This window comes from Balaenoptera borealis (genome assembly GCF_965194805.1).
Source record: "Balaenoptera borealis genome assembly, chromosome: 7".
Classification (NCBI taxonomy): domain Eukaryota; kingdom Metazoa; phylum Chordata; class Mammalia; order Artiodactyla; family Balaenopteridae; genus Balaenoptera; species Balaenoptera borealis.
Window position 1 is genome coordinate 93,492,147 of NC_138864.1, and position 22,047 is coordinate 93,514,193.

At 37.5% G+C, this 22,047-nt stretch overlaps 1 protein-coding gene across 3 annotated transcripts; it reads right to left on the reverse strand.

Moving 5' to 3' along the window:
* Positions 1–87: 87 nt before the first annotated feature.
* GPR85 (G protein-coupled receptor 85) lies at positions 88–18,505 on the reverse strand. Of its 3 annotated transcripts, none has more exons than XM_082400121.1 (3): positions 16,567–18,505; positions 16,289–16,401; positions 88–15,175 (listed from the first exon to the last, which is right to left on the reverse strand). In XM_082400121.1, the coding sequence occupies exon 3, from the start codon at positions 15,003–15,005 to the stop codon at positions 13,893–13,895; it is 1,113 nt and encodes a 370-aa protein (XP_082256247.1). In that variant the 5' UTR covers positions 15,006–15,175; positions 16,289–16,401; positions 16,567–18,505; the 3' UTR covers positions 88–13,892. The 3 variants fall into 3 exon arrangements, with proteins under 3 accessions (XP_082256247.1, XP_082256246.1, XP_082256248.1); XM_082400120.1 differs by having other exon boundaries at positions 16,289–16,404; XM_082400122.1 differs by having other exon boundaries at positions 15,006–15,175; positions 16,289–16,404.
* Positions 18,506–22,047: the final 3,542 nt, after the last annotated feature.

Genomic DNA, 22,047 nt, shown 5'->3' on the forward strand with positions numbered 1-22,047 from the left:
TCTTTTTGTGAGTGTGTATGTGTACGTTTCTTTGTGCGATTTGTCTGTTTAGGTTTTCTTATACCATTTGTCCTAGGGTTCTGATCATTCTTTTTTTTTTTTTTTTGCTTTTTTATGAGTGTGTGTGTGTGTGTGTTTCTTTGTGTGATTTTCTCTGTTTAGTTTTGCTTCTACTATTAGGTTTGGGGTTCTATCTGTTATTTTTTTTTTCTTTACTTTTCTTTCTTTTTCTTTTGAGCCATGTGGCTGGCAGGGTCTTGGTGCTCTGGCTGGGTGTCAGGCCTGAGCCTCCAAGCTGGGAGAGCTGAGTCCAGGACACTGGACCACCAGAGACCTCCCAGCCCCACATTATATCAATCAGCGAGAGCTCTCCCAGACATCTCTGTCTCAACACTAAGACCCAGCTCCAGCCAATGGCCAGCAAGCTCCAGTGCTGGACATCCCATGCCAAACAACTAGCAAGACAGGAACACAAGCCCACCCATTAGCAGAAAGACTGCCTAAAGTCATCCTAAGTTCACAGATACCCCAAAACACAGCACTGGACATGGCCCTGACCAACAGAAGGACAAGATCCAGCCCCACCCACCAGAACACAGGCACCAGTCCCCTCCACCAGGAAGCCTACACAAGCCCTTGAACCAACCGCACCCACTGGGTGCAGACACCAAAAACAACAGGAACTACAAATGTGCAGCCTGCGAAAAGGAGACCCCAAACACAGTAAGTTAAATGGAATGAGAAGACCGAGAAATATGTAGCAGATGAAGGAGCAAGGTAAAAACCCACCAGACCAAACCAATGAAGAGGAAATAGGCAGTCTACCTAAAAAAGAATTCAGAGTAATGATAGAAAAGATGATCCAAAATCTTGAAAATAGAATGGAACAAATAAAAGAAACGTTGTATTTTCTACACCTAGAAGAAGGACCTAGAAGAACTAAAGGACCTAGGAGAACTAAACAGCAAACAGACAATGATGAACAACACAATAAATGAAATTAAAAATTCTCTAGAAGGAATCAATAGCAGAATAACTGATGCAGAGGAACGGATAAACGACCTGAAAGATAAAATAGTGGAAATACTGCCACAGAGGAGAATAAAGAAAAAAGAATGAAAAGAATTGAGGACAGTCGCAGAGACTTCTGGGACAATATTAAACACACCAACATTTGAATAATAGGGGTCCCAGAAGAAGAAGAGAAAAAGAAAGGGACTGAGAAAATATTTGAAGCGGTTATAGTTGAAAACTTCCCTAACATGGGAAAGGGTGTAGCCACCCAAGTCCAAGAAGCGCAGAGAGTCCCATACAGGATAAATCCAAGGAGAAACGTGCCAAGACACATATTAATCAAACTATCAAAAGTACAACGAAAAATATTAAAAGCGGCAAGGGAAAAATGACAAATAACATACAAGGGAATCAGCATAAGGTTAACAGCTGATCTTTCAGCAGAAACTCTGCAAGACAGAAGGGAGTGGCAGGACATATTTAAAGTGATGAAAGGGAAAAACCTACAACCAAGGTTACTCTACGCAGCAAGGATCATTCAGATTCGACGGAGAAATTAATACCTTTATAGACAAGCATAAGTTAAGAGAATTCAGCACCACCAAACCAGCTTTACAACAAATGCTAAAGGAACTTCTCTAGGCAGGAAACACAAGAGAAGGAAAAGACCTACGAAAACAAATCCGAAACAATTAAGAAAATGGTAATAGGAACATACATATTGATAATTACCTTAAATGTAAATGGATTAAATGCTACAACCAAAAGATACAGATTGGCTGAATGGATACAAAAACAAGACCAGATATATGCTGTCTACAAGAGACCCCCTTCAGACCTAGGGACACAGACAGACTGCAAGTGAGGGGATGGAAAAAGATATTCCATGCAAATGGAAATCAAAAGATAGCTGGAGGAGCAGTACTCGTATCAGACAAAATAGACTTTAAAATAAAGACTATTACAAGAGACGAAGAAGACATAATGATCAAGGGATCAATCCAAGAAGAAGATATAACAGTTGTAAATATTTATGCACCCAACATAGGAGGACCTCAATACATAAGGCAAATGCTAACAGCCGTAAAAGAGGAAATCGACAGTAACACAATCATAGTAGAGGACTTTAACACTTTCATCAATGGACACATCATCCAAAATGAAAACAAATAATGAAACACAAGCTTTAGTACATTAAACGAGATGGACTTAATTAATATTTATAGGGCATTCCATCCAAAAACAACAGAATACACTTTCTTCTCAAGTGCTCGTGGAACATTCTTCAGAATAGATCATATCTTGGGTCACAAATCAAGCCTTGGTAAATCTAAGAAAATTGAAATCATATCAAATATCTTTTCTGACCACAATGCTATGAGACTAGATATCAATTACAGGAAGAAATCTGTAAAAAATACAAACACATGGAGGCTAAACAATACACTGCTTAATAACCAAGAGATCACTGAAGAAATCAAAGAGGAAATCAAAAAATACCTAGAAACAAATGACAAGGAAAACACGATGACCCAAAACCTATGGGATGCAGCAAAAGCAGTTCTAAGAGGGAAGTTTATAGCAATACATTCCTACCTTAAGAAACAAGAAACATCTCAAATACACAACCTAACCTTACACCTAAAGCAATTAGAGAAAGAAGAACAAAAAACCCCAAAGTTAGCAGATGAAAAGAAATCATAAAGATCAGATCAGAAATAAATGAAAAAGAAATGAAGGAAACAATAGCAAAGATCAATAAAACTAAAAGCTGGTTCTTTGAGAAGATAAACAAAATCGATAAACCATTAGCCAGACTCATCAGGAAAAAAAGGAAGCAGACTCAAATCAACAGAATTAGAAATTAAAAAGGAGAAGTAACAACTGACATGGCAGAAATACAAAGGATCACGAGAGATTACTACAAGCAACTATATGCCAATAAAATGGACAACCTGGAAGGAATGGACAAATTCCTAGAAAAGTACAACCTTCCAAGACTGAACCAGGAAGAAATAGAAAATATGAACAGACCAATCACAAGCACTGAAATTGAAACTGTGATTAAAAATCTTCCAACAAACAGAAGCCCAGGACCAGATGGCTTCACAGGTGAATTCTATCAAACATTTAGAGAAGAGCTGACACCCATCCTTCTCAAACTCTTCCAAAATATAGCAGAGGGAGGAACACTCCCAAACTCATTCTATGAGCCCACCATCACCCTGATACCAACACCAGACAAGATGTCACAAAAAAAGAAAACTACAGGCCAATATCACTGATGAACATAGATGCAAAAATCCTCAACAAAATACTAGCAGAAAGAATCCAACAGCACATTAAAGGATCATACACCATGATGAGGGGGAGTTTATCCCAGGAATGCAAGGATTCTTCAATATATGCAAATCAATCAATCAAAATGATACACCATATTAACAAATTGAAGGATAAAAACCGTATGATCATCTCAATAGATGCAGAAAAAGCTTTTGACAAAATTCAACACCTATTTATGATAAAAACTTTCCAAAAAGTAGGCATAGAGGGAACCTACCTCAACCTAATAAAGGCCACAGCCAACATCGTTCTCAATGGTGAAAAACTGAAACCATTTCCTCTAAGATTAGGAACAAGAGAAGGGTGTCCACTCTCACCACTGTTGTTCAACATAGTTTTGGAAGTTTTAGCCGTAGCAATCAGAGGAGAAAAAGAAATTAAAAAATCCAAGTCATTAAAGAAGAAGTAAAACTGTTACTGTTTGCTGATGACATGATACCATACCTAGAGAATCCTAAGGATGCTACCAGAAACCTACTAGAGCTAATCAATGAATTTGGAAGAGTAGCAGGATACAAAATTAATGCACAGAAATCTCTTGCATTCCTATACACTGACAACGAAAGATCAGAAAGAGAAACTAAGGAAACAATCCCATTTACCATTGCAACAAAAAGAATAAAATACCTAGGAATAAACCTACCTAAGGAGGTAAAAGACCTGTACTCAGAAAACTACTGCAGAAAACTGATTAAAGAAATTGAAGACGTTACAAACAGATGGAGAGATATACCATGTTCTTGGATTGGAATAATCAACATTGTGAAAATGACTGTACTATCCAAAGCAATCTACAGATTCAGTGCAATCCCCATCAAACTACCAATGGCATTTTCCCCAGAACTGGAACAAAAAACTTTACAAATTTTATGGACACACAAAAGACTCCGAATAGCCAAAGCAATCTTGAGAATGAAAAACGGAGCTGGAGGAATCAGGCTCCCAGACTTCAGACTACACTACAAAGCTACAGTAATCAAGACAGTATGGTTCTGGCACAAAAACAGAAATATAGATCAATGGAACAGGATAGAAAGCCCAGAGATAAACCCATGCACATATGGTCACCTTATCTTTGATAAAGGAGACAGGAATATACAGTGGAGAAAAGACAGCCTCTTCAATAGGTGGTGCCAGGAAAACTGGACAGCTACTTGTAAAAGAATGAAATTAGAACACTCCCTACCACCATACGCAAAAATAAACTCAAAATGGATTAAAGACCTAAATGTAAGGCCAGACACTATAAAACTCTTAGAGGAAAACATAGGCAGAACACTCTATGACATAAATCACAGCAAGATCCTTTTTGACCCACCTCTTAGAGAAATGGAAATAAAATAAATAAACAAATGGGACCCACATGAAACTTCAAAGCTTTTGCACAACAAAGGAAACCATAAACAAGATGAAAAGACAACCCTCAGAATGGGAGAAAATATTTGCAAACAAAGCAACTGACAAAGGATTAATCTCCAAAATATACAAGCAGCTCATGCAACTCAATATCAAAAAAACAGACAACCCAATCCAAAAAGGGGCAGAAGACCTAAATAGACATTTCTCCAAAGAAGATATACAGATTGCCAACAAACACATGAAAGGATGTTCTACATCACTAATCATTAGAGAAATACAAATCAAAACCACAATGAGGTATGACCTCACACCAGTCAGAATGGCCATCATCAAAAAATCTAGAAACAATAAATGCTGGAGAGTGTGAGGAGAAAAGGAAACCCTCATGTACTGTGGTGGGAATGAAATTGATACAGCCACTATGGAGAACAGTAGGGCGGTTCCTTAAAAAACTAAAACTAGAACTACCATATGACCCAGCAATCCCACTATTGGGCATATACCCTGAGAAAACCATAATTCAAAAAGAGACATGTATCACAATGTTCAATGCTGCACTATTTACAATAGCCAGGACATGGAAGCAACCTAAGTGTCCATTGACAGATGAATGGATAAAGAAGATGTGGCATATATATACAACGGAATATTACTCAGCCATAAAAAGAAACGAAATTGAGTCATTTGTAATGAGGTGGATGGATCTAGAGTCTGTCATACAGAGTGAAGTAAGTCAGAAAGAGAAAAACAAATACCCTGTGCTAACACATAGATATGGAATCTAAAAAAAAAAAGGAAAGGTTCTGAAGAACCTAGGGGCAGAACAGGAGTAAAGATGCAGATGTAGAGAATGGACTTGAGGACATGGGGAGGTGGAAGGGTAAGCTGGGATGAAGTGAGAGAGTGGCATGGACATATATACACTACCAAATGTAAAATAGATAGCTAGTGGGAAGCAGCCGCATAGCACAGGGAGATCAGCTCGGTGCTTTGTGACCACCTAGAGGGGTGGGTTAGGGAGGGTGGGAGGGAGACACAAGAAGGAGGAGATATGGTAATATATGTATATGTATGGCTGATTCACTTTGTTATAAAGCAGAAACTAAAACACCATTGTAAAGCAATTATACTCCAAGAAAGATGTTAAAAAAAAATGTTAAAAAAAAAAAATAATGTGTTGTTATGAAGTTAGCACATGAATAAAGGAGAAGCCTGGTGAAAGAGCATTTTAATATGCTATAGATATTCTCTGGCATTGATATCAACAAGCTGGAATTAGTTTGGACCTACAGCTGCTTAGGTAGGAACCTAGTTAGTTGAAATATTGTATGTGAGAAATGGCTCTCAGTGGGCTAGTGTCAGTCATGGGAAGCTCTCTTTGTTAGAAATAACCATGTCATTAATGTCCTGGGGACACAGTTGACCCAGATGGACAAACCATAGATTTGTCCAAGCTGGAGGAATTTTAGAGATCAACCACTTTATTATACATTTGAGGGAACTAAGAGGTCAAGTGATTTGACCATGGCCTATAGGCAGTCAACAGCTCACAGTTCCTGACACCCAGGCTGGCACCCTTTTCCACATGGCACAGGACAATTGAATAGAAACTGTATTTACTGAGATCCACACACATGACCAAACTGGAGTGGCGGTATGGCAGTGGCTGTCACTTTAGAAGATGAAATCTCCTTGGTACAGTTACTGGTAAAGTAAGAGATCAAATAAAAAGAATGAAGATGAATTGGGATGGATGTAGGGGGGTTCAAATGGGCAAAACATCAGCTTTAGAAAATGCAGTGAAGGATCGCCAGGCATGTAAACAATGACTATGAGTTAATAGTTATACAAGTGTGAGGACCATGTGGATGCATGAATGCCAAGTGGGCAGGACTCATGAGGTAGTTCTGCCATTATATTCTCAATTAGTCATTCATTTACTATGTATAGTTTTGAATGTTATGAATGCTAGAGTTACAGAAGGCTCTGGAGAGATTTCAGTGTAGGGAAATAAGTGTAAGTAGTTGGGACGTGGCTGGGAATGGTGATACTGAAAGGTGGACTTTAAAGGGAGACTAGGTAACAGATGCCTTGAAAGGATTTTACCCAGCTTACTATAATCATCCCTTAAAATCTCCACTTTATATAAAATGTGACAAAACTGATTTAGGACTGAAGAATATGAGCTAGATGTAGGTAAAACTCTCCACATGGTATGAGTTGTGTAGTCCGCTTTCAAAATTTGAGTGATGTAATGTGAGCAATGTCCTTCTAAACATTCATTTGAGAGATCAGATGGATTCTTCTGTTTCTGTGCTAATATGATCCTACATGAAAGTGGAGAGGGCTGTTAGGCAACTGACTACTTACGATTCTTTGCTTCCTTTAGTGGAAAAAGGGAGAACAGCAAGGTGGAGCTGAAGTCTGAGGGCTGGAGCTCTGTTTTTTTTTTTTGGAGCTCTGTTTCTGCTCAGTCACTTCAGCTCCCATTTATCTCTAACCTTCAGTTATTTTGTTAAAATGAACAATAGCGAGAGCAGCAGCAGCATAACTAATATTTAGTGAATGCTCACTCTGGGCTGCACGCTGTACTAAGTGCTTTACATCCATCTTTTGCCTATTACTATTGGGTTGGCCAAAAAGTTCGCTTGGGGTTTTCTCTAACGTCTTACAGAAAAACCCAAACGAAAATTTTGACCAACCCAATACTTAACTTCTCTGTGCTTCAGTTTCTTCGTTTGTAAAGTATGGAGAATAATAGCATCTACTTCTTGTGATAATCAAATGAGTTCATATATGAAAAGTGTTTAGAACAGTCTTTAGCAAATAGTAAGTAATTAATAATAGGTATTATTATTATCTCATTTTTTAATCTTCAAAGCAAATCTTCAAAAGTAGTGGTTGCTGCTACTTACTCCCCCATTTACAGATAAGCAAACTGAGACTCAAAGAGTTTAATGAACTTTTTTCAAGATCATAAAGATAGTAAGGGACAGAATAAGGACTTAAACTTCCATGTCTTGTGCTTTTTAACCCCTCTGCCATTTTGGTCCTCCCCTTCCAGGCACCTAAGCCCCAGCCACACAACATTAAACTCTGATTAGTACTGGATCCTTATGTTGAACACATCATGAGCTTTCAAATCTCTCTACAGTTTGCTCATTTTATTATTTCCTTTCTCTGAAATGGCTTTCCTAACTTTGTCAAGTAGATAAAATTAAAATTATCCTTCAAGACTGAGTTCAGCTGCCACCTTTTCTCTCACCTTCCTTCTCCCATCTTCACAGAGTTAATTGCTTGTCTGTGTTTTCTTTTACACTTATCTCACATATCTCTCTTTCAGCACTTATCACATTGTCTCATAATTTGTTCGTGTCTCTGCTGCTAAATGGTGAGCTATGAGAGAACCAGTAAGAATTAAAAGTTATTTAAGATGCTAGACTCTCTTCTAAAGGCTTCACAAGGATGCACTCATTGAATCCTCTCAATAACACCAGGATGTATGCTCTATTTCCCTTTTTTATTGAGGAGGCATAGAAAGGTTAAGTAACTTGTCCAAGATGATATATGCAGTAGCCACACAATAAATGATTGTTGAATTGAATTATATTTAAGTAAAAATGCTTACTAAAAATGATCAAAATTTCTTTTTTTTCCCTGGAGAAAATGAAGTCTCTCAATTCAACATCTTTTAGGATGGAGGAGAAAAGAACAAACTCCTCTTTCATCTAGTCCAATTTTTTTTCTTAAAGCTATGAAAAGAAACAGCTAATTAACTTTAGTTGAAGCTCAATTATCAATTCAGCTTTAAAGTTTTTAAATAATATAATAACATTTTCCTATGCTATAGTAAATGACTTACTTCCCATTGATCATTATTCCCACGATCTTGAATACCCATATAAGTTAAATGTTATTTTATTGTCTGTTCAAAACTTCATAATCCAGGACATGCATTACAGTGTCAATTTTAATACTGTGTCAAGAACCTATAATTTTCCAAACACACAGAGAAAAAAGGAACTGTTTTCTGCCTCTAAGCCAAGCTTGAGAACCTGTCTTTCTGAGGATGATGAGATCCTATGGCACCAGAAGGAGCTAAGGGACTAGCTGTGAATGCCAGGTGTGAATAATTTCAAACCCCAAACCAGCTGTTACTCCTTTAAGGCCTTTTTTCACCGTCACTCAGAGGGAAACACACTCTTTTTTACTTTCCTCTGGGGCCTTTCAGGGCTCCAGCCCTTGTATTAACTGCCTAATCTGGTGGGAAGAAAACTAGCTTTAAAAGCCTTTTAATGTAAAGGGTTTGAGCAGCTAATAGACATCATTCCCTTGGCAAAAGGATGTGATATAAAAACTGCTTCTCTGTTTTAAAAACAAGGTCTTATTTATATAATCCTTTTATAAAGTTAAAGCCTCTTGGTTTAAATATATTTTTTAGAGCTTGTTACAATGCAGTAAATGGCAAAATGAGTTAGCCAAAACAATGTTTTCTCCATTGCCCCAGTTCTCAATAGCGCTTTAGCTTATTTGACTGCTTCGACTGATGGCAAAAAATAATCCAGTCATTTCCAAATGCTCCCATAGTTTTAACCACTGTATAGACTAATTATGAACTTGTGCCTCAAAATTGAGCAATTCTATCATTTTAATATGGTATAAAAAAAGTTTGTGAGAGAATTAGGAAAGTCACAGAACACTAGCATATCCAGAGTTAAGAACAAAAGAAAAATGTCAGCAACAAACAGTTATCTTAGTAGACCCTGCAATTTCCATTAAAAACATTTATGAGACTATTAACAAACATGAAAGTGATGCATTTTTGCATAGAAAAACAGACTCACGTTGATTCTAGAATCGTAAATAACCCATAATTCTGGTAATCATCAGTCTTGTATTTAGCCAGTACTTGAAACACTGCTATTTGTCGTCTTATCTTTTTTATTTTCTTTTTAATATAAAGTTAATATAAGCTGGAGTTTTTGTTTTGCTTTGTTTTAATAACAATATAGTTTATGCTACACGTGGAATAAAGAATGGAACAAAGTAAATTCATCTAATGTAAAGTAAATTTATCTACAGAAGTGAAGGGTTTTGGTTCTGTTTGCAACTGTCCTACAGTAATCCCCATTGCAACACAATGCGCTATTACATGCCTTAGCTGAAAAGGATATGTCTCTATAATTTTAAGTACATTTCATTGTATTTGCAATAGAAGTAAATTTTGGAGGCCAAATAAACTTTTCAGCTGATGAGGGCACGGGTAGGGAGTTTTGTTGTATCTCCAGTAAGGAATAAGAAAAACATTGAAGGAGTAGCATGCTTTCATAATAAAAGATATGTACCCTGTTTCACAGGTTATTCCCATCTTTGCTTGAGCACCATGGGAGGCCCCCTGGGAGTTGACATCTTCGTGCCTTCCTTTGATTGCACTTTACCCAGGCATTCTCATGCTAACTTGCAGGAAGGTATGAGTATGGAAGAAAGAACACCTCCCTGTCATTTGAAGGAATTGAAATATCTCCACGTGGAAGTGGAGAGTCAGGAGTAGGAGGACTTTAACACTCAGGGTTTGCTGTTACTTTGTGTAAGCACTAACAACGTGGGAACTCAGGGTTCCAAAACACAGCACGGGTGATTCATCTAAATGAAATGTGAGCACAGTGAGGGGGCTCCCTCTGAATTGAGGGAGTATGATATATAAAAGATCCCAGGGAACACTGGGAAAGATAGGAGGTAAGGCATGAAGGGAAAATGGAAGACAGTCCATTTATGGTCATTAATATCAAGTCCATTTTAGAAACATTTACTATTATAACACTTGTAACTTGTTGCTACTACATATTTAATTCTGTTCTGCCTGTTTTCTACTGTGCTCTCAGCACCAAGCCCAGTGCCCAACACATATTTGTTGAGTGAATGAATAAGCATTTCAGTTAGTATTCATGGATGTAGAGGCAAATGGATAAGGGGCCATAACCATGTAAAGACAAATCAGTTATTAACCTCTATGAAAAATGCTGGTGTTGAAACCCAACCAGCTAACATTTGAGAAGATAATTCAGTCAGTAGGTTGTCCCACAAATAATTTTAAAATCTAATCACTATGGTTAATTTTGTATTATTTAAATGGAGCCTCCGTGGGAAACTGAGCCAGTTACTCACCTCCTTCTGCCTCAGTTAATATCTGCATAGGGTTTCACAGTCACAGACTTAATGCCTAGCTCCAGCCAGGCATCTCACAAATAAATCCACTGTGCACAAAAGGAACCAGATGAGATTATAGACACATCCATGCAAACACATCACCACTATTAAGGAAAACAATCTAAAGCCTGTTCAACTCAGATGTAATTAGTCCTAGAGGGACACATTATTATTGATAAAGGGTTTTTCTCACAGGGAAGTTGGACTCCCCAATGGGAATGTATTTTTATGGGTTGAAGATTAGTAACATTTTCAAATTGAATTAGTTGCAACTGTTTTTAAATATTGAATATTGGAATGGGTGCCAAAATAGATAATGTGATTTGGTCCTTGAGTCACTGAAGCAGAATTTTATTTTATATGATTGCTACCATTACTTATTGACTTACAAATAGCATTGATTAACTGGGGATGTATCTCACCCACTGCTTGCCCCTTGACCTGAAATGCCAAGTTAGTCAAGAGTAGGCTTAAATGAGAGTCACTACAGTTCAGTATTATTCACTGATCACTGGGGCTGATCACTTACCAAAGCTGTTGGAATATGTTGTTCCAAATAGCTAGGTAGAATCAGGCAATCTCACTTGGTTGTTGCTCTTGACTCTCCAGTCTCCTAGTCTTAATCCATGCCTCAGGTTTTTGTGTATATAATGGAGGCCAGTGTTGATAAAATCTGGTCTCTCTGGCCTCAAGATCATTGTTGAATTTTCTACTGATTGCTGGTGATATTTGAACCTCTAAGCGAAGCTCTTTATATAGTCATGGTAATTATGCCTCTACTGTAAACTTTTTGAGTTGGAAACATAATGTTATCCCAATATCTTTTGATAGCATTTCCTTAATTGTATTTTAGATAATGATTTTAGTACCAAAAGGGGGTCTTTATTGCTAGATTCAGTTCACTGTTGTACATTAAATTTTGCTCAGATCCAGTCAACTTTGGTATAAAGTAAAAATGAGTTCGAACAGAGTACTCACTAAATCATGGCTTGAGCTGTCCTTGTATGAGCAAAACTGAATTGTTGCATATATCATTGAAATATTTCAATGATTTATTTTTCCTTATTTATATTTATATTGATGTTTTCTTTACAGAAACACTGTAGCAATAAAGAATTCTGTTCCATTAGATTCCTAATCTTATTTTTCAAGTACCAAATAAAAATAAAAACCCCAAACAAAAACAATGAAAAACAAAAACAATAACAACTTTTCTGGTTTTGTCATAATATAATTGTAAACCATTCTTCTTACAAGTTATGTATTTAGAATCCAAAATTTCTACCATGGCCCAAAATAAAATGTGATGTTTATATTAAAATTCTGAACCAACCAACTAAGCAGGTTTACATCTTTAAATATTACTGGCTTGTAAGAATAAATAGGATAAGTATGACAAAAGCTACCAAATAATGCTTTTGCAGATAATATTATTTGTCAGTTTATCAGCTTTATGTTCCCCATCATTCATGCATTTTCAGTTCCAGAATATAGTAGCTACAAAAATAAAGAAACAAAACCATAATAAAGCTAGTCTTCCGATTTTGTGCTTGCCTCCCAATTAAAAAAAAAAAAATTAAGTGCCAAAAATGTAAAATTTATTCCAAGAAAAGTAACAGGCTACACAAGTAAATTTTGGCAAATGCAACTTTATATTGAAATTCACACATCTGTATCTTGAAGAATGAGACTCACAGACTCTAATGTATTTCTGAAATACTAGAAATCATATTATAAGCTTTCACAAGTTAAAACTGAAATAATTTAAACGACCAATACACTGAATGTGCAGAAAGTATAAACAAGACTGTGCCTTCGGTAGAATAAAGGCTTTACAAATTGTGCAGGATGTCATACTAAGGCTGTGGTCTCCCCTTGACAGCTGACTTAAAATATAAACACACATCAACTGCCTGCTTCTTAGAACACACTAGAATGGGTAACACAACTCAGAAGAAAATCTCATTATCCCAGTGATGTGCACCTTAATTTTCAAACCATGTGAGGAAAAAGGAAAAAGAGTATTAAATGATCGTCCATGCACTTCCAGTTGCATGACCATGACCAGTTACTGATTCAATTTCCCATGACTCCAATTTGCTCCAATGCTAAATAAGATGAAAGATACTAGATAATCCTTTAAGGCAACATGTGTTTATTCTGCATTATTAGAACTGCTCAATTGTGACCGGTTGGTACCATTAATGTTGCCTCCCAGACCAGTATCTAGTATTTGTAAAATATAGATGAATTGGAAAAACTTTATACCAAATCAACAAAAACCATATAATACAGTTCGATGCTAGCAATTTCACTAGTAGGTAAGGAAAGTGGTATTTAGAAACAGTAATGTATTAATACAAAAAAAGTAAACTCTAATTGGAACCAATATACTGCTTTGGAATGCTCCCCAAAACTTACAAGGCGATTTTTTAAAAGTGTGGTAATCCAATAATTCATGGCATGTCTTTAGTGAATTACAGTACTTTTAAGTCCCCAAATATTTTAGTCCTTGCAAAACAATAATAGTATGAAATGTTTTAAAGTCTTCAAACTTCTAAAATTAGTTTTTATCAACACATTTACCTCATGTCAACTTAATTTATTAAGATGTCCAATGCTAATTGGTTTTTTTTGATGTTTTTTTCATAAGTAGTGATATACACAGCGTTTAGCACTGATACTTAGCACCTGCTACTTTCATTATCTAGTTTTCAACCACATAAAGAAACTTAGGGCAGTGGTTCAGTCCTTTCTTAATTACAAACCTTCACCGGCAGTCAGCAGGATCACTCTGAGATTTAAAATAGGATTATAGGTGAACTATTGCAAAGACTGCAGAATGTTGCCCAAATCCTTATAACTGCTGATCCCATTCTTGATTTTCTTCTCAAGAAATGGCTACAGGCCACAATTGCTTAGCAGAGAAGGTTAGTGTTTCACAAGGCTAAAGATTTACAGATGCTCCTTCATATAACACAGTAAGGTTCCCTTGGTAACCTGGATTTTCTGCAGTAAAGAAGGGTTGTGCTGAAACAGCGCCTCAGCTCCCTGTTGGAGAAAATGCAGACAAAAGGATTGATTCCTGCTTGGGCAAAACTCATCCAGACAGCGGCTGTTAGAAATCCCCCTGGTACTACAGGCCCTCTTGCAAAAACTCTCCAGTAACAGGCCACCAGGTAGGGGCCCCACAAGGTTAGGAAGAGAAAAGTCATTATATAGAACATTCTGCTGATTCTTTTCTCCATTTTGAACTCATCTAAGACCAATAGCCTTCTTCTGCTCGTGGTGTTTGCATTTTGCCTGATGCCCAGCAAGGTGGGTGGTGTGGGACCCCTTCCAAATCCTGCTAGCCAATTGGCAGCTGCCTGGCCACTGGCTCCAGGGCCATGAAAAGTCCAGTTCTGGCTGACTGCTGCTACAAACTGGACTGGCTTCATTTTCCTTCGGTCGTGGACAAAAAATATCAGCTTGAGGTAGACAAGCTGTGTAGCTAGGAGGATGAGGGCAAGGAGCAGCATAAATCCTAAGGAATCATTAGCCCTGAAGGAGCGGTGTTGGAAGGTACATTGATCTTCTTCCCTAATGAATGAGTAAGTGCCCACATCCAAAACTGGGGGGAATGCCATGGCCACAGACAGAGTCCACACCATGCAGATCACAGCCAGACACGTCCAAAAGGTCAGCCTCTTTGTATAGAAGCGGTGATGGGCAATAGCTAAGTATCTGGTGACACTGATACAGAAGAGCATGAAAGCAGTGTGGAAACAGGACAAAACCCCCAGAAAGGCAATCACTTTGCAAGTCAGAGTCCCATAAGTCCAGGTAGAGCCATTTTTGACAGAGTTGAATACAAATGGGAAACAAATTGCAGATCTGAGGATATCTGAACAGCAAAGATCCAACAGGAAGTAGTAAGGTGCTCTATGCAAGGTCTTATCTTTCACTAGCAAAATGGAGATCAGAAGGTTGCCCACCACGCTGACTCCTATAATGAAACCCAAGGAAGTCAGTTTCAGAAAGGCTGTTAGAGGAGAGAGATTTTGCAAAATGTTGTCAGCTGCATGGCTATAGTTCGCCATAGATGGATGGAGGATAAAGATACAGCCTCAGTCAAGTCTCATGATCTAGATATAAGAACAAGGAAAAGATATATCCATACATTTTACTGAAAATGTAATCCACATAGAGAACTGATCCGATCTGCAGTCATGCTTCCTCTTTTCTTCCATTTGATTTGCCATCAGAATATCTGGAAAAAAAAAAAAGCTATCAGTTCTAAAGTTAACAAGCAATGATGTCAGGCAGTGCTAACATAAAGCTGTTCATTTATGGGGAAGCAAATAAAGTTTTAATTTTGAATACTATTATTTGCTTTAGTATTTTTGCTTGAGATTTCAGAGAATTGGCTTGTTTAGTTTTCTGAGCTAGATGAATTTTAAAATGTCCCTATTTAAAAGAACATACATTTGATTGGGCACCTTTAGGAGAGAAGGAATAAAATGTTCCCCAGTTGTAAAATATGCCAGTCCAGGAGTTAATCACTAGTTTTGCAATGGAATCTACAAGATTGCTAATAGGAGACAGAGAAGAGACTACCCACATTTATCTGAGGTCTGTTAGTATCTGTCAGTGTTTTCCCGGCAGCTTCTCTGCTTATATGGATCCAAAGAACCCTTCCAAAATATATGTCTTTTAACTCAAGTGCCACTATTCATGCTGCATATTATAAGAGGAATATTTGTTGATTCATCTTAAAGTGTGATTTCAACATTAGACTTCTAAATTAATAGGAACTTGTCCCAGGATTTGATGTGATTTAATCTTTTGTCTTTCCCTCCCCACCCCACCCCCCATTTTTGGCAAATCTTTTCTCTTTTAAACCCACATGATTATTAAAAATGGTTAATGTAAATATTGGTCAGGGAAACACCCAGAGGAATAATGCACTTACATTTGTAAGCCGTGGCTACCTGAATTCAAATGAATTTAACATGAACCTGTATTTCTTGGGCAATTAAGCTTTTCCCATTTACACTGATAATCTTTGTTGCAAATCGTAAGTGGTTTCATTTTAAAACAAAATGCACATTGTCTCCTAGGTGTTGGGGAGCCCCACCAGGGAAATCGGCTTTCTCTGTTATTCCCACCAAGCATGTTACCTTTGCCACTTCTCACTTGCCCGGAATATGCTGATAGAAGCCCAGGCAACACTGCGTTCGATGATTTTAATTTCCCCACCGGTACATCCCCGGGTAAATACCGATCGCATCATGCAACATTACGAAACCTGAAATCCGCCACCCCTGGATTTATAATGGGGGGGTGGAGGAGGGGGAGGGGGAGAGAGACATGCATTACATACGCGAAGATGGGGAGAGATTGCTTCTGTGCTGCAAGGGAACTGTTCCCGGTGATTCGCAGTCTGATATTCCTCAGTCTTGCAACGCTTTCCAGAAATGGAGCTCTCAATAAGCCCTACTGAAGATGCATTGTCTGAATGTACTTCCATTATGCAGTTTATTGTCAAAAACAAAAAACAAAAAAAAAAACTCAAGGAGGGCTCTTTCCCGGTGAACCTGCAGTTTCATCAACACTGTGCGCCCCCTCCCCCCAAACTTAACCGAGAGTATATCCTCCTACCTGTTGGTGTTGGATATCCCGACAGACTATAGCTTCTTCTTTCTATAAATTGCTGATTTTTTTTTTGCCTTAGTGCCTTGACTGAGCATCCAGGCAGGGCTCGGCGGCGCCTGCGCGCTGGAGCCTCCTTGAGCTCCAGCCGCGTCCTCCCCTGTCGCAGCGGCACCGTCTCCCCCAGTAACGCAGGGGCAGCGGCGGCGGCGGCAGCGGTGGCGAGGGCGGCGGCAGGGGCTACCTCAGCCTCTCTGGAGCCAACAGGAGCCCCGACCCGTTTCCAAAGCGGGCTGGGTTTATTGAATGTCCTGTCCTGTTGAACTGGCAAAATTGGCCTGTGTCCCCTTGCGGCTGCTTCTGAACTTTTCCCTCCCTGCATTGGGAGTGGGGTTTGGAAAGGCTCGTTCAGGACCTCAGGCCCACCCTCTTCCCTTAGGGCAGCGCACCCGGGTGCCCGCCCCCACCTCAGCTTCCGGGACCCCTCGCTTTCCCCATTTTCCTCCATGCTCTTTTAGGGCGGTCCAAAGCATGGGAAGCTTCTTTTAGCGTTCTTCTTTAATGATTTCCCCCGCTGACTGCATTTGCAGGTTAGCTTGGTGTGGGGGAGAGTGGAGGGGAGGGGAGAAAGAAAAAAGAAAGGAAAAGAAAAAAAAAAGAAAAGAAATTTTTTTTAAAAAAGAAAGGCATAGGAAAAATCTTGTCAATGGGGAAGAAGGGAAAGCAGGTTAGGGCAGCCCTTTGTTAGTCGTCTTCTGTTCTCCAGTGCACGCAGATATGCGTTAAGTAGGAAGAAACTAAGTTCAGAGGAAAGCTGCAAAATGATTTATGTCCATTCTACTTTAACGAATATGACTATAGAACCAGCCTTACACATATTTTAAATGACTGCTCCTCGCATTCCACCCCACCAAGCAATAGCCTTTCTTTTGCTTCTTGCAAGTAAGGCTGACTAGTAGATTGGTAATGTCACAGCAGTTGTATGTATGTGAGTTTCCTTCCCCCCTTTGTTGTTAAGGAAGAAAAATACTAGGAATATAACGATTCATAAAACTTACACCCGTCCAAAAGGTCCGATGATATCACAAGACAGTACATAGCCTGACACCTGGGTGCTTAGGGATGTCTCTGGAATCATGGATTTCCTTATTTTACCATTTCATAAGAATTTTGTTTGTGGGGGTGGTATAAGATTTTAAACAACTCTACCTTCAAAAAACGAGCAGAAATGCTTTCATTTATTCCCAAGGTAAAACGTCTGCTTCTCCTCCTGCATGCTTATTGCTTTATAATAATCTGTTAATGAAACAGAAAAAATAAAGATCTTCTCTACAGCAATAATTTGATCTCCAGACAGCAGTAAAATACCTCATTGCTGGGTGGTGAGATTGTGACATTCGGGGGAACTCAAGCCAATCAGCATACAGATAATATGGATTAATTTACATATTGTATTTCTATTGGACATACCGAGGTAAAGCTTTCTCTGTTTAAAGCTTAAAAAGATTAAAAATGAATACTTCACTGTCATAATGTCACAGTCATGTTACAGTCATTACAAAACACCCTATGTTGGTAATACTGAAATGAAGTTACATTTTCCTGATTTGTTTTGGGATGTCCTAAACCCAGTTAAGAAAAATAGACAATGATTTAAAAAAAAAGAAGTATCTCCTCACTTTGGCGTTCCCTTAACCTAGAAAAATCAATTCTACAGCAGTACTGGAAATAACTTGAGGGCATTTCCATTCTAGTGAAACAGTCCACTTTTTTGCAAAACAAATAAATTCAGAAGTGTTCAAAACTATACGTTGGTTTGCAACTTGTAAGTGAAATGTCAAATTCATTTCTGTGAAACTACAAATCAATTCAGTTTGTTCTTTTTTACTTCCCAATTAGCGTCCCAATGTACTTTGCAAAGAGTTATTATCTCCTGAATTTCTAGGGAAAAAAATCTAGAAAATTTAAACTTTTTTTTTTTTTTTTGGAAAATTTAAACTTTAAAAAAAATTTTAACAAGAAAAATTTCTAGTTAAAAAATCTATAGAATAAGTGACTTAAGTTTGCTGAAAATTCATGATTGGCCCAATCTTAGGTTGTATGGATTAGGGAAGAGCTATTTAAAAGCAAATTAAAAGGATGACTGCACAGCCTGCCCTTGAGGCAATAATTTACTCTGCCAAAAGGTATAGGGCCAAGATCCAAGATTGATTCCTTAAAAATAAGGGAGGGAATATGTGTATGCAATATTCTTTCATAGCCACAACTCAGGGTATATTAGAGCTATTATTTTCCTTTGCAATTGAGTACAGTTACATCTACTAGTTCTTCGGTTTTTCCAGCTGTTAGATGAGAATGTCATTTTCTTGCCTCACAAGGGGGTTTAAGAAATTAGTGAGATATTTTCCATTTAGTTCATTACTCTACTGGAGAAAACATGGAAGTCTGCATCTTTCATCAATAGAGATTTTAAAAAATATATTTAATATGTTAATGGACAAAAGCTTCATATCATCTACAAATTCTCAAATATAAAATTATCACTTCAGTTGTTCAGATCATAACCTTGTTTGATCATAGCTAATTTCTTTTTGATCCCTTATATCACCAAACCTAGAAAAATTGATTTTCAGGTTGAGAGTAAAGAGACAAAGCAAACAACAAAATACTATATACCCTGGGTTTGAAGGATTCTAAAAGTTTGAAGAAGTGTAACAGTTTTCAAGCTCTCAGCATATTACATTTACTATATTGATCAGTGGATTAGGAAGACTGATGTAATCTGCTTAATTTGGTTCTTGTAATAAATATATACAATTTTTATTTCAAGCAGCAATTATCTTCTTTTCAGAATTAATCGGACATGTCAGATTTTTGCCAAATGCACAGTCTCATGATGGACAAATGCAGTGTTTTTGTTCTATGCATTATGTGAAAATGTGTGTCAGGAAGTAAACAATCCTTCACAAATGCAGAGAATGATAGGCTAGGATAAGCGTTCTAAAGATTTTGTGACCATTCATTTAAAGTACTATCTCTCCCACTTAACGCCTGTCATTAAACCTTTAAAAATGTGTATCTTTGATAGTCCCAACTCTTAGTAAAATCTAAAATTATATATGAAAAAGAAGCTTCCATGAAATTTCTGGATTTTGGTAAGAATGGCTCTCACCAGGGACTTTTGCGCAGAAACATTTTCTAATAGATTATTTTAAAAAAATTCACTAACCTAGAATAAATGACCAACAGAAAGGGAGAGTATGCATTTATATTTTGAAAATGGTTTTCACCTCCTAGTCTGTGGCAAAAAATGGCCTTTTTCACAGGGACATCTAAGTAACTGAAAGTTTCTAGGGGGCTTTGTACTCATGCTTGAGGAACAGAATGGTGAAAGAATATACTATACCTAAAAAACTGCCACTGGATTTAAAAAATCATGCCTCTGGAGTTTGGAATAACCATAAGTGTGAACACGTCAAACAGTGAGATTTCTTCAGAATTTTAATGAGTTTTTAAAAGATTAAGAATATGGCATGTTTCTTTCCAAAATGCTAAAAAGTTCATTTGTCAGATTTTTCTCTTTACTCTGTCACAAAACAGGTTCCGATGTGTTAATATAATACGTTTAAAAATTTAAAGCTAGCATCTCTAAGACCTTCCTTCTCATTTTAAGATGCAGGCTTTTAAAACTTAGCAATTTACCTTTTCTGATCTTTATTGTTCACAATTTCCTTCTCTCTGAAAACTTTAAAACTTGTTCCTTTATTTAATTCATTTAACAAACATTTGTTGAGGTTACTCTGTAGGAATCTCTGTGCTAGATCTTGCAAGAAATGAAAAATCAAGAGATAGGATCAGTGTACAGGCAGTTGCATCAATGTAGGAAAAGCCTGAACTGGTAGAAGTAGAGAGAGTGGAATGAACAGAAACAGAGTGATAGATCTGACTGGTAAGAGAAGGTAGAAGCTGTGTTTTTTTTTTTTTTTTTTTTTAATCAAATGATTAGATAAGGGAAGCAAAGGAGATTGAGGAGTAAGAATTGACTCCAAGGTTTGGAGCTTGGATAACTAACTGGGAGGTAGGAGATGCCATTAACTAGAGGTAGCAAAAGTTAAAAAAGGGGGAACTGGTTTGGTAAGGAAGATAATGAGTTAATTTTAGACAGATTGAATATGAAATGCTGGTGGAACATTTAAATGCTGATGTCTTATATGCAGTTGGAAGTGAAGACCCCAAATTCAGGAAGTACTTATAGGTAGGTGATGGTGGAAGTAGGTTAACTGTTGGATGACATTGCCAAGGGAGAGACTGTTGAGAGATAAGGTTGAGGTTAAATAAATAAACAAACAGGCCCATCCTTCTCTTTCTGAGCAAACTGCAAAGCTAAGATAATGTCTATATGTAAGAAACAAGAAGGAACGTGTAAGAACCAGAGCTAGAACAAAGGAAGAAACACCAGTGTCATAGACCTTGAGGGAGGAGAGAAGTTCAAGGGGGGAGTGGTCGTCAGTATAAATTGTATCTAGGAGGTTTAAAAGGCTGAAGGATTAGAAGATATCATTGAATCTGGTGGTGAGGAAATCATTAGCAGCCTTGGAGAGAGCAGTTTCAGAAGAGCAAGTCAGACTGAAAGGGATTAACAAGTGAGGGGCATAGGCTTAAAGGCTTATAAGGTCAGATTCAGAAACTATTTTGCTATTAATGACAGCACTGTTAGTGATGAAGGTTTTAATGAATTCTCTTGATGTTTTGTGAACAGTGTTAGTTATTTAAATAAATATAGCATGCCTTCTTCTTCTGGAAGTCTTTAAAACTCTTCTTCTATTACACATTGTTTAAATGTGATCCTGTGAATGAGAGCAAATGCAAGTTTCCCTACCATGCCTGGTAAAACTTTAGAGATTTGATCAAAAGCCCTTGGTCTATTAAAATATTCTAAGTTGTCTCATTCTTCTTTGTCTTTTTTTTAAAGATGAAGTTAGTCTCAACCATGAAAAAGAGAAAAGTGACCTATGTGGTATAGTATGAGCGAGTGTGGTCTGTGTGTGTGTGTGTGTGTGTGTGTTGGAGCGAGGTAGGGAGGCAAAGCAAGTGTTGGTAAAATAATTAAGAATTGGGAAGTTTAATTTAATATTCAGGTTAATGGAGAGTCATACATATCTTATATGGATTATAAATTTTCACAGAATACAAATGCAATATAATTTAAAAAACTCAAGAAGTCTAAGGCATTTTTTTCTTTGATTATTCAGGGTTACCTCAATAATACAGTGAGTTAAGGCCATTATTATAAGCACCAGTTATATGATAATATGAGCAGATTATGGTTATTTAAGCTTTTGTGGTGTTTAGCTTTTTGGTAAATGGGCATTATTAAAGCATGGCTGAAAGTAAAGAACCTTAGACTCTAATTTAAGAGCTTCCCATAGTAACTGTCCAGTCCTGCATTCTGATTTTCTGGTTAGCCCTTTCACTTTCATTTCTCCTAAT